The sequence below is a fragment of the Mirounga angustirostris genome, unplaced genomic scaffold (genome assembly GCF_029215605.1).
Source record: "Mirounga angustirostris isolate CCGP_5_RB_7025 unplaced genomic scaffold, mMirAng1.0.hap1 SCAF_7, whole genome shotgun sequence".
In the NCBI taxonomy this organism is placed as follows: Eukaryota; Metazoa; Chordata; class Mammalia; order Carnivora; family Phocidae; genus Mirounga; species Mirounga angustirostris.
In genome coordinates, this window is record NW_026991715.1 from 54,983,157 (window position 1) to 54,996,304 (window position 13,148).

Genomic DNA, 13,148 nt, shown 5'->3' on the forward strand with positions numbered 1-13,148 from the left:
AGAGGGTGGGCTTAACTTTCAATAGGAGGGATTTAGGAGAGACGTTAGAAAATATCCGCTTATAAGTATTGGGAGAAAAATGTGGAAACTCCATCTCTGAGGATGTTAGGAATTAATAAGGGTAGCCACTGTCTTTCAGTAGTGGCTTAAGGGCAAACCTGGATACCTGAGCTTTCAAAGGTATCTCCGTCCATATGCAACCATGATTCTGTGTGAAGTTTTCTCCAATCCAAGTCCTTCTTTATCATGGCATAATATAAGGAGATTCTCTTAGAAGTCTTTGCTGTTTTCTGAGTTTATCTGTCCTGAATCAGCTTCTAAATCTAGTCCACCTCCCTGACTAGCATCTTGAATTCTCCTTAAAAATATTTCCCATAGGGGTGCCTGGGTGACTCAGTCATTAAGCATCTGCCTTCGGCTCAGGTCATGATCCCAGGGTCCTGGGATCGAGTCCCACATCGGGCTCCCTGCTCCGCGGGAAGCCTGCTTCTCCCTCTCCCACTCCCCCTGCTTGTATTCCCTCTCTCACTGTGTCTCTCTCTGTCAAATAAATCTTTAAAAAAAAAAATTTCCCATAGATCTCCAAGGGCAAAAGCCTATATTTCTCTCTGGATCCCTGGTCCACCCTGTGCCTGGCACAAAGATAGTACTCGATACAGAGCCCCTGAACAAATTTCAACTCTGAGAAGTAAAGAAAACCACTGCAATAAAATAAAATAGGGGTCGTAGAAACATCAGCAACACCAAAGAGAAATGGACTGATTCCTGCCTCCGCCAGAGAAAGTTGGCTGAAAAGAGCCCTTGGACTTTCACCCATAAAAAGGCTGCAGGGCAGAGAGCCCCATAATTCTGCCTGAGTATCTGTGACTGCCAGTCCTGAAGAGGGAGAACTGATCTATCAGGGTCCTGGTTGTCCGATTCAGATTTAACTTTACTTCATTCTTGAACACTCCGATCAGGAATAACTAAAGTCGCAAGAAGATTGCTAGGGTCTGAGCAGGTGAGTACTAATCCAACAATCACTGACCCAGACCAGCACATACCTCTGGCCTTAGCTGTAGACCTCAGGCCCAGCAGGGACCCTGTCTCCCCAATGCCAGTTGCTCACATATCATCTTCAAGGTTTTGTCTTATCTTCATAATGCCTGTTCCTGTTCCTTATTCAGTATTCATATTCATTATGTTACATTATGTTGTCATTAAGTAAATCACCTCTGGTTTTTTTGCTTATACTACTCCTATGTAATGAGAAATTAGGGCTTTATATGCTGGTCACAATTTTTTAATGTACCCTAAATTAAACACATTATTTCAAAAATAAAAAAATATATGAATGTGCTACCCAGTATTTCCCCCAGTGGTGGGAAATACTACCCACAGTTACATTTCTAGCTTTAGCCTAGCCATTCTTAATTTTTTTTCCCACCAAGAGATACATAGTTGCTATTCACAAGGCCACCACCTTCCAAATGAGTGCCTGAACTTCTGGGTAACTTCTAACAGAAAATCTGGAGCACCATTCTATTTTTTTCTCATTCAAGGAAGTATATCAGAATGCAAATGAATGAATACAATTATAAGGATAACCATGAAATCACTAATATCTTCCTCATAGAGCTGTTAAGAGGCTAAAATAGAAAAATGAGCATTTAGCATGGTGCTTAGCACACAGTAGGCACTCAATAATTTGTTCCTATTTTGTTAACATGAGTTATTCATCAATTTTGGTGATTTTTCCTCAATAAAAAAATTGACATGACCTCATTGCTCAAAGTCACTGTGTCCGAGGACCCTGAACACCTCCAGTAGGAGCTGCTACAAGAAGATGGTAGTCAACGCCTGCAAAGAGCACTTTCTCCTAGTCCCCAGGAAATTATTTTGCTATTAATTCATGGGTGCTATGAGTCCATATTTATTTTCTATTTAAGGTATAGCTGAGAAATTTGAGATCCTTATAGTATCTTTTCCTTCTAGAACTTTATCTTATTTCTCCATGTAGAATTACTCTGCTCTGACATGCTACTGGTTTCTAAAGAAATCAACAGTCGCATCATGAAGAAAAATATGAGTTTATATTGGAGATTTACATGGGATAAAATAGTTACCTCCATTTCTATTAACACTTGTAATATACAAAATAGGGAAAGATAAACCCCAAAATTTTTATTGTAAATGAAGCTGCTGTGAGACAAGCAAACTGTGACCAGGTCTAAAATAGTCATTGTATTCCAAAAGAATATCCATCTATTCTTTTATTTATTCATTCTATTCAATACATATTTTTTGGACCAATGTTCTATAAAAGGCACTGTGATAAGAGCAGTAGGGAATACAGAGACATTCTTTTTTATCAAGTCACTTACAGTTCAGTATTAAGCAACATTAGGTAAATGTCTTAACATTTAGCTTCTAACATTCCATCATGAAGACACCCTCAGATCTTTGGGTTCCTGTGTTTGTGCACCCCCTTGGAAATTTTACTGTCTGCTCTATAGTATACATGGTTAAGTAATAGTGAGCCACTTAAATTTTGTCTTGGCACAAGGCATCTTCAGACATAAAGCCAAATGTCTCATCTGAGATATTTTAATTATTAAATATCAAAAAGAAAAAGAAAATAATATAACAGGGTGCCTGGGTGTCTCAGTCCGTTGGGTGGCCGACTCTTGATTTCAGCTCAATTCCTGACCTCAGGGTCGTGAGATCCAGCCCCATGGCAGGCTCCATGCTCAGCAGGGATTCTGCTTTAGGATTCTTTCTCTCTCCTCTCCTCTGCCCCTCCCCCCACCCACATGCTTACTCTCTCTCTAAAATAAATAAGTTTTTAAAAAAGAAAATAATGTAACAGATACCCGTAACATTTTGCCATATTTGCGTTAGATTTCTCTTTTTAAAAGTAATTAAATAAAACATTACAGATGCAGCTAAAGCCCCACTCTGATCCTTCTCCATCCCTTTTTCTTTTCTTTTTTTTTTTTTTTATGGTGAAAAAATTTATATTTAGATTTAGCCAGCTGGACTCCGTTTAGATGATCTCAATTTTATTGGCAACATCCAAAGCATCAGTCAGGAGGCAGTTGAACATATGCCGCCTTCTTTCCATCAGGCCTGATCAAGGTGTTGACCTTGGCCATGTCCATGTCGTAGAGCTTCTTCACAGCCTGTTTGATCTGGTGCTTGTTGGCCTTAACATCCACAATGAACCCAAGTGTGTTGTTGTCTTCTGTTTCCTTCATGGCTGGCTCAGTGGTGGGGAGGGGGACTTGATGGCATAGTGATCAAGCTTGTTTCTCCTGGGGGCGCTCTTTCAAGGATATTTGGGCTGCCTTCGGAGACGCAGTGTCTTGGGTCGTCAGAATTTAGGTGACGTGCAGATCTTTTTTGTGTGTGACTATGGACGCCTTTCAGCACCAATTTTTGGCCTTCAAAGCCTTTGCTTTGGCTTCAGCTTTGGGAGGGGCAGGGGCTTCCTTCTTAGCCTTTGGCGCCATCTTTGTGAAAGGGATTTGCAAGGCTTGTTTCCAGGGGCCCAGAGCAGAGTCCATCCCTTTTTCTCTCCCGGCAGGAGGTAACTACTACTGGGCAGTAGGAATCCTTCCTATGTATTTTTCATATTTGTGCTCCATATGTCTAAATCTATAAATGATCTATGCTATTGTTTTATGCTTCAGTTTTTATATATCATCTCACAACTTGCTTTTTTCTCACCAGTATTTAAGTTTTGTGCATAGAGACTCCAGTTCATTTGTTACAATTGCTTCTGATTCTTCCACCATACGAAAAACCGTAGTTTATTCAGCCATTTCCCTACTGAGGGACAGCTTGTTTCCACTTTTTTTCTGTTCAAGCATTGCTCCACAGGACATCCATGCACTTGTCTCCTGATGCACATGAGCATGCACTTCTCTAGAGGAGCTATACCATAGTGGGTACCATATTGTAGGACATGGACATCTTCCCACATACCAGCTATGGCTAAAGTCACCACCGGAGGTGAGCCTAGCAATTTACACTTCCACTTAAAATGTAAATAATCATAACAACAGCTATTTCCTTACATTCTTGCCAACAATTACTGTTACCAGGGTAATTCATTTTTGTGAATCAGTGGGTGTGAAATAAATTCTGTGGTTTTAATTTGCCTTGCCCTAACTACTGTGGAAGTTGAGCATCATCTTTTTTATGCTCACTACCTTTTGGGAATCTCTTCTTCTGTGAGTTGCCTGATCATATAATTTGCCCATTTATCCAGTAGGTTATCATTTAAAATAGTGATTTACAGGAGTTTGGGGGGTTTTTTGTCACATACTCTCAATACTTATTTTATATACTTCACAAATACCTTCTCCTGGTCTGTAGTTTGTCATTTAATTTTTACAGTGTCATTTATCATATAATTGCCTTAAGTCTAATATAGGCAAAAAGGTCAACCTTTTCCTTTATAATTTGTGCTTTGCATCTTGACTGTAACCCCTTCCCGAATCCCAAGTTCCTGAAAAATATTCTTTTAGTTATACTGAAAGCAGCTGAGCTTTTAAATCCTGCTTGTTAATGGTTACAATTCTTGGGTTGAAGTAGTCCCATCATATGAAAGGCTTGGGCTGGAAGGGGTGGGGAGGGAGAATAATTCCATATTTCCTTACACAAGCCCCCACCAGCACCAGGAAATATAGATGATACCTCACAGCCCACCTTGGTCCATGGGATCCCCCCTGCCCACATCTCTTCAAGTCCTGTTCCTAGACTCGTGGCCATTAGAAGGAATGTGATACAGAAAACAGAGTCAAGCAACTCCCATGAGGCAGTATATACTGGGGGTACTTCACAGATCTTTACAAGAAGCAAAGACCTGCTAAACTCCAGGAAGAATCTGTCAAGGGAACCCCGCTAAATCCACTAGAGCTACAGGGTGGACACATGCTTTGTTGCAGCAGCAAAATCAGTGGAAAGTTCTAGACTGAGCTTTACCATACCCCTGGGTATGCACCTTTGAAGCCAAGGGCCTAAATTCTCTGAGTAAAATTTCATCTGTAAAGCAGGTGGGTTACTCTGCTTACATCAAAGGTTGTTAGGGAAATGGAAGAAGATAGTGTTTAAAAGTTCTTTTCTGTTTTGTGGCCTCAGCTTCCTCAAGATGATTTGATTCTCAACAGTGAAGATATAATGCCATAAAGACAAGACATTTCCTGAATTTGCAGCTCTGTTGGAAGCAATCACTCAGGAACGATAGTGTTATGTGAGGGCCCGCAATTACATCACAACTTCCCTCATCTGTGTAGCTAAGCAACAGTAAGTGCTGCTAAGGTGTGTTCCATTGGCCAGAGACGCTTGGTAACAATATTCCCTGGTTCGGAGACAGACCCATGTAAGCAGGATGTCCTCTAAACCCACCTCATGGGAAAATGGGAACACAGTCCATTCTCCCACGAGAGACAAGAGATGGGACCTCACCCGGGAACCTGAGCAGGTCCACTGCAGGGTATAATATTATTCTTTTTTTTTTTTTAATATCATTCTTTTAATGCCTGAACTCCTGATATTCTGGAAAGTACAAAGTACTCTGCAGACATGAATCACATATTAGGATTGCAGGACATAGCAGAATGGAGAGATCATATCCTCAGATGACAGCTTCCAGCATACTCCAGAGCAAGCTAGCCTCGCTAATGCCGTCATTCCTCCAAGAGATCTGTAGTGGCACAGCCTTGCCTAAAGAGATTACAGAGAGACCGCACTATACCACAGGCTGGTCCTAAAATAAAACTCAGCAGCAAAAGCATTGAAACCCGGTGTTGGTATGAACATCTTCAGTCTGAGTTGCTGAAAGACTTGTATTCTTTCACTGGACTCAGGAGAGAGAATGAACTAGAGTATGGGGATTTTATTAAATTCAGGAACACTGGGTCCTTTTTCTTTGAGTATAACCAAGTCAAGAATTTATTATATCCTGCAGAATGGGAAACAATTTTAGGTACTTAAACAGAGATACCATGCAGTCCTGGCTTTCTGGTTGAGCTGTTTCATGCTGAACCTGATTCTCTGATGATGCTTATCAGCCTCTAATTTTGTGATGCTGAAGATATTTATCTTTCTGGTTTCTTAATGTGTAAGCCAGCTCGAAAGGGTGTCACAGGACAACTGAAGAAGAGAAGGTTTTAAAACCTTATTAGGATTCTCTGAGTATAGGTTTCCTTCCTACAATCCCTTTTTCCCAATTTAAGAATCGATCATGCTTTCCCTCTAGGAGAAGGTGTGTTTTTTCTTTCTGACCTGTCTGGAATGTAAAGCTATACGATGGCTATCAGAATCTTCTCCCTTGTTGAGGAGAGGAATGATTCCTCCTTTAGATATACCAGCACCTCAGGGATTCTATGGAATGTAAAGTGAGAAAAGCAACTTCCTGACAGTGCTTAATGTTACATTTTTCATCCTAAATTCTAAAATTGCATCTTCCCCATTGCTCCAACTGTACTATTTTGGTTAATGAACTTTACTTTTTGTTTTTTTTCTGCTCGTAATATAGAGATGAGGCTTTGGCCGGAGCCCTGGAGATGGGGTCAAAACATCTGGGTTCCAGTCTTGGTTCTTCCACTTGCTTATTGGCAACAGCCCAGTTGACAGCCGTGTGGCAGGAAGTACCACTCTCCTGCTTACTTCCCTCCTCGACTCTCAAGAAGGTGCCAAGAGATGTAGTGGTCAAACACCCACATGGAGGGCCCCATGCCCAGAAGAGATTATAAGAGAAGCAGGACGCCGGTGAGGGAGAAGCATGGGGCCCACAGCCAGATGCATGGGTTTGAATCCCATTTCTGCTACTCACCTGCTGTGTGATCTGAGGCAAGTTACATCATGGCTCCGTGTCTTTGTTTCCCCTCCACGTGCAAAGGAGACACTGCTGCTGATGGGATCTGTGTCACATGGTTGTTGTGACAACTCACGGAGTTAATACCTGGGAAGTACTTAGAACAATGTCTAGACACATAGTCAGTGCTCAGGAAAGGTCAGCGTTCTATCCGAGGCTTCCTTCTCCTTTCTCCTGAGTAGTAAATCAATCATTAGATCTTACCAGTTCTCTCAAAAACAGCTCCTTCTTCCCATTCCCACTACCCCCAGTTCAGACCTCTATTGTCCCACTCCTGGGCCACTGAGCAGGAACAGTGCTGGGCTCTCTCATCTCCTTTGTTCTAATCCCTCCTGACCCCGGCACCAGATCACTTCTCTCAAAACATCACTTTGAACCAATTATTCCATGCTTCAAATTCTCTGGGACTCTCAAAGACTTACAGAATAATTTTAAGACTTTAGACTACAATTTCAGACATTTTATAAACTAAGCCCAGCTTTCTGTCTCTCAGCACTCAGACATAACCCCTCTGCCTGAGCAAAACAGTTTTCTCTGTTCTTGAACAGAGCTGTGATTCCTTGCCTCCATGTTGTTGCGCATTCCTTTTCTCCAGCATGGAACAGCCTCCCTCCTTGGCCAATTACTGAGAGGCCGTGTGTCTAGTGGTTAAGAGCCCCAGCCTGGATGTCCAAATGGCCTCCATTAATCTCCTGGCTCCCTAACTTCCTGGCCAGATGACCTTGAGCAGCTTTTATTCCTATTCTATGTGCTTCGCAAGCACTTACTCTTATTACCGTTCGAGGAAAATCCATTTTACAATGATAATCTATTGATTCAGGAGGTGTTTAATTACTTTTTAGTTAATTGATATTTTACTATAATGTGTGAACCAAAACTCAAAACAAAATTAAATTTTTTCTTATCTCTGTTGTCCCAGTACATTTTATGTTTTTGTTTGTTTGTTTGTTTTTGCTAAAGAACATCAGACTCATCAGGAACTTCATCAGGAATTTGACAACCTTCTACTTACTTTCAAGGCTAATTCCTTTATGTTCTTACTCTGCACAAAGCTAATCTAATTACTCTTTCTCAGGTCACCTGAGAACAATGACCCAGCTCTCAGATTAGCCAAAGCAGGACACAGGTGACCCAACTATGGGAGGGCAAGGGCTCTGCACTGGAGAGGTTCGGGGTGTCAGCCTCAGGAACCCAACAAAAAAGGTAGAATCAAGTCAAAGAGAAATGACCTAGGCCACAGAATTGTCAACAAATCAATAAAGAAAGTTTGCTTTACTCCCCCCCAAACATGGAAATATGAAACAGGCAAGACACCACAACAAAGTGGGCCCCACCCTGGTTCCACCCTCTTCTGCTCTATCTGGTCTGTTCCTTGCAAGCACTGCAAAAGCTTTTGGCTAAAGTTAGCCTCAATTTAAACGCACAGAAACAAGTTTACACCAAAGTCTACATCTCTTCCTATCTCTGAACCTGGAGTCCCGTGACCAGAGAACATGGGTCACCCTCAGGAGCCAATCTTTGCATCACCCTCTTCTCCTCCACTCACCTCTCTACTCACCTGTGCCCTTCTACCCTCTTCCTCCAAACTGCTCTGCCTTTTTTTATAGTTGATATACAGTATTTTATTAGATTCAGGGGTACAACATAGTGATTTGACAATTCTATACATTACAAAATGCTCACCACAATAAGTGTCGTCCCCATCTGTGTCCATACAACGTTATTACAATATTATTGACTATATTCCCTATGCCGTAGTATTCATCTCCGTAGATGGAACTGGAGCTTTGTACCTCTGAATCCCCTTCATCTGTTTTACCCATCCCCCACCTCCTCCCTTCTGGCAACCCTCAGGTCTCTGTATTTATTAGTCTGTTTCTGTTTTCTTATTTGTTTGTTTGTTTATTGGTTTTGTTTTTTTAAATTCCACTTATAAGTGAAACCATATATTTGTCTTTATCTGACTTACTTCACTTGTCATAATACACTCTAGTCCATCCATATTGTTGCGAATGGCAAGATCTCATTTTTTTTTTAGCTGAATAATATTCCATCCTTGTGAGAAAGCAAGCAGGAGAGAAGAGATTGAGAAGGGGATTTGAGAATGACAAGGGGAAGAAATAAAAATCTGTCTCTCTCTACTGTCAAGATAGACTCCTGCTTCCAAGGATAAAATTGATATTATTCAGCATGTTTTGGGGACTATAGAGGCAAAGCACAGAAATTAAAAATACAAGACAGCTTCCCATTTCTAGGGGGAAAAAAGCAAATTACAAGAAAGTTAACCCATATACAGAAAGTATTTTTAAAATATATTTTTGGTCCATCTCCTAAGGAAGGTGTTATTCATCTCTAACTTCTATACGGTTGACTCAGAACTTCTCTGACAGTGTCATTCTGTTTATGGTGGCTATATGGTGGACAGAATAATGCCCCTCAAAGTTGTGCATATCCCAAACCTGTGACTGTGAATATGTTCTCTTACCTAGCAAAATGGAATGTGCAGATGAAACTAAGGATATTGAGATATGGAGAATATCCTGGATTATCCAGGTGGACCCAATGTAATCATAAGGGTCCCTATAAGTGAAAGAGGGAGGCAGGAGTCTGTGTCAATGATGCAGCATGAGGATAGCTTGACCATCCATCGCTGGCTTTGAAGTTAAAGGAAAAGTCAAGAGAAACAGGTAGCCTCCAGAAGCTGGAAGAGGTAAGGAAACAGATTTTCAGCTAGAGCTTTCAGAAGGAATACAGCCCTGCTGACACTTGATTTTAGCCCAGTAAAACCCATTCAGACTGATCCCGCCACTAGAATTGTAAGATAATTTTTGTTGTTTTAAACCACTAAATTTGTGGTGATTTGTTACAGCAGCAGTAGAAAACTAATACAGTGACTGTAAAAATGTTTCCAGAGTACACTCATACCTGTCAGTGCATGTTTTTTGGCTTTGAGTTAATGTCACCACTGCCGTAGCTATCATAGAATAATCACTAAGAGTCTTGATGATGACCTTGAGTCATTACTAGACCCTCAACCATAAGTGAAAGAATAAGCAGTTGTAACCCCAGTAGTATTCATACTTATTCATGGAAGACATATAAGCCATGCCCCAAATAGACAGTGTGATCAAGCATAAAACAAGAGCCTGGAAAAATTCATGAAATGGTTGTTAATTTTAGATTCTAGCTACACTTGAGCGGCTCAGAGACCACAAACCCCAGATCCCTGGTACACTGGTCATCACTCCTTTCACTCTCCTGTGTCTCCTGTTAAGGACAGCAGGTTTTGTTTGAAGGCAACGACCTTGAGGGGGAGGGCAGAGGAGAAGGGGGTAGATCGAGGGCTTCACAGTGCTCATTCCCAGGGTAGATAGATGCAAAATAATCAGATTTGCTCCATTGTCCAAATTGATAATCCAACAGGCATCTCCTGAAGGTCATTATGCTAAACAGTATCTGTCCCTTGTTCCAGACTGTCTGGAGGAGGAGGAAGAGAGAAGGAAAAGAAAAACCAGCATATCAGTGGTGAGCTCATACATATTTTAGAATGATTCATTAAATTTTAAAAGGGAATTGGGGTTAACCTTAAAGTAGCTAGAAATTTTATAGAATCAGTATTCCTCATTTTCGGAACTTTCTGGTCATCAGTATTTTAGCATACAGCTTGCTGCTTTGTCTTGAAAGCCTTTTTCTTTTAGCTTCTGTAATGTATTGCACCCTCCCTTCTCCCCACACAGGCACAGAACCGACTGAGAGTCATAGGGATTAGAAAGACATGGATCAAAATGTCAGCTTTATTACTGATGAACTTTTGGAGGATAGCCCTTATGTGTGGGGCAACAACAGGCTTTCTTTTATAGCACCTCTGAATGAAGCAAAATGACCCACTGAGTTAAGGCCAGCTAGTGAAAGTGATCCAGCCCCAGGAGCAGAGCTGTCCACAGTCAGATCCCAACAAGAGTCCCGAAGGGGCTGAGATAGGCTTACCCACCTTCCCCCTACCTCACTGATTCCAGGGACGGTTGTCCCAAGGAAGAGGAAGTGAGGGGCAGAGAGAGGCCAGGAGCACTCTACTAATAAAGGCTCTTCAGCGTGGGTACGTGAAGAATAGGGAGTGAACGTTCTCCACCTGATAGCTTCTTCTAAATGATCACAAATAAAGCTATGCTGTAATTAAGCTAACTAAGTAATTATATCTAGAGAAATCCTGAAAGCAAAATTAGCAAGAGCTGACTAAGGATCCATCACCGCCAAGCATGCGTGGAAGCAGCAACCTCCAACTCAGTATGACACACAGTGTGATGTGTGTTGCTAATAATAAAGTACATACATTCACAAATGATGCCTGTTGTCTTTAGAAATTAGAACCTGTTAGAAGTTTTCCCTGTAATAACATTTTCCCTACTCACCTTATTTCAGATCAGCTTTCTTGAGTGACAGAAAAAGGGGAGGAATTACACATAGCATCCCAGAAATGACACACAGCTCAGTCTATCTTATCTGTGAAGCCACTCACAGGGAAGGATTTTTCATGGTAGCATTAATAGCTATGGCAGTGGTGAACTATTGAAATGCCTAGGAGTTGCGATTTTTATAGTTGTTTCTGCTTATTTTTTATTTTATCCAGGGATGAATTTGATTAAGAAGGTAATGGAGATTTTTTTTTCAGCACAAATGTCAACATAACACATGAGCAAGAGTGACCCTACACTTCTGGTTAATAATGACAGAAGAACTACAGTATCAGGTAAAAGCCAACTATGTAATCCAAGAGTGGTATTAATATCATTATAAAAACCTAATGCACAGAGTTCACATAAAATAATTTAAACAGTAAAATTGGGCAGTTTTTGTTTTATTCTCCTTTTGGACATTAGTTGCTCATAAGGAGTTGGGGGTTCAGATTCATTTTAAGTAGGATTCATTTTTAAATTAATTTTTAAAAGCAGACTAGGTATACATATTTATTTTTATTATAAAACAATCACTTCAAGATGTTTAATGGCTTATTGTTCATTTGCTTATAAAATGACCTTACGAAAATTTTATAAACAGAGATTCCCCCATAAAAGGCTTATGGTACTTTTCCCTTTGTGTTCCTGCTACCAACTCCCCAATTTGATGAGATTTGTCCAATTCTGAAAATACTGTATGTTATGCTTGCAAACTGCCAAGAAATAAAGTAGGAAAAATGAACCCTTTCTTCTGCCCTGAAGCCAACCTCCATCCTTCTACAACACTCTATCCTCTTAGGAAAGCTTTAGGTTGGCCAAGAACAAGATTTTTCCCTTAACAACAAATCAGTGCTGTTGCTAGGTGATTGTGACATAGGAAGAGTAACCTCCAATCAAAGAGAAGCCCCAAAAGGCTGATTGTGGCATGCCAATATAAATATGAGGGCTCCCCTGACCCCACCTTTAGGCCCTTCTCCTCTCCACTCTATTAAGGAGAACAACATCTACAATGGCCAGATCCATCACCAAAAAGAACAAGTGCTCCAGAGGACATCAAAGCCCAATCTCCAAAAAGAAATCACATTCCAGCACTGATTTTGGCCATAGAAATTATTCACTCTACATTAACAGGGTCCTAAAGGAAGTGGTTCCCCAGAGGGGCATATCATCTCGCACCGTGGACATCATGAACACCCTGATCGACGACATCTTTGAGCGCATTTCTATGGAAGCCTGCAGCCTGATGTGTTTCAGAAATCGCTGTACCCTCACCCCTGAAGATATCCAGAAGGCAGTGTATCTGCTGTTGCCTGGGAAACTAGCTAAGTATGCAGTGGCTTTTGGAAGTGAAGCTGTCCAAAGATATGTCCACTCCTAAACTCCATGTACCAGTATAATTAAATCTTGGGGAAAGTAAATCAAACTTACTACCCAAACGATCACTTCACACTGGAATTCCCTCTTCTTTTTTATAACATAGCGGTATTTCCTGGTATTTTCCCCAACCCCTCTTATCTCTAGAGGAGAATTACTCTCTTGCTATTTTACCTTATAATGCCTTGGCTAGTTAGGTTTTCCTGACACCTGTTCCCTGCAGTATCATTAACTATGTACAGGATGATTGAAGCTAGCTAGGTCACACTGACCTTGGATTTATGAAGGCAAACATTTTAATCGGGAGTATACCTGCACTGATAGATTTTTATCAAGAAAGTACTTTCTGGAGCAAACTCTATTCAACCAATTTAGTTCCTTAATGAATCTCTATACAGCATGTTAATGATTTCCTTTGTTTTAATTCTTATTTCCTGATTTTCAATAAGTTCAGTTCA

At 40.9% G+C, this 13,148-nt stretch overlaps 1 protein-coding gene across 1 annotated transcript; it reads left to right on the plus strand.

Moving 5' to 3' along the window:
* The first annotated feature begins 12,325 nt into the window (after positions 1-12,325).
* Positions 12,326-12,694, plus strand: LOC123852680 (histone H2B subacrosomal variant-like). Its single transcript, XM_045886894.2, has one exon. It carries the CDS (start codon positions 12,326-12,328, stop codon positions 12,692-12,694), a length of 369 nt encoding a protein of 122 aa, XP_045742850.1.
* Positions 12,695-13,148: the final 454 nt, after the last annotated feature.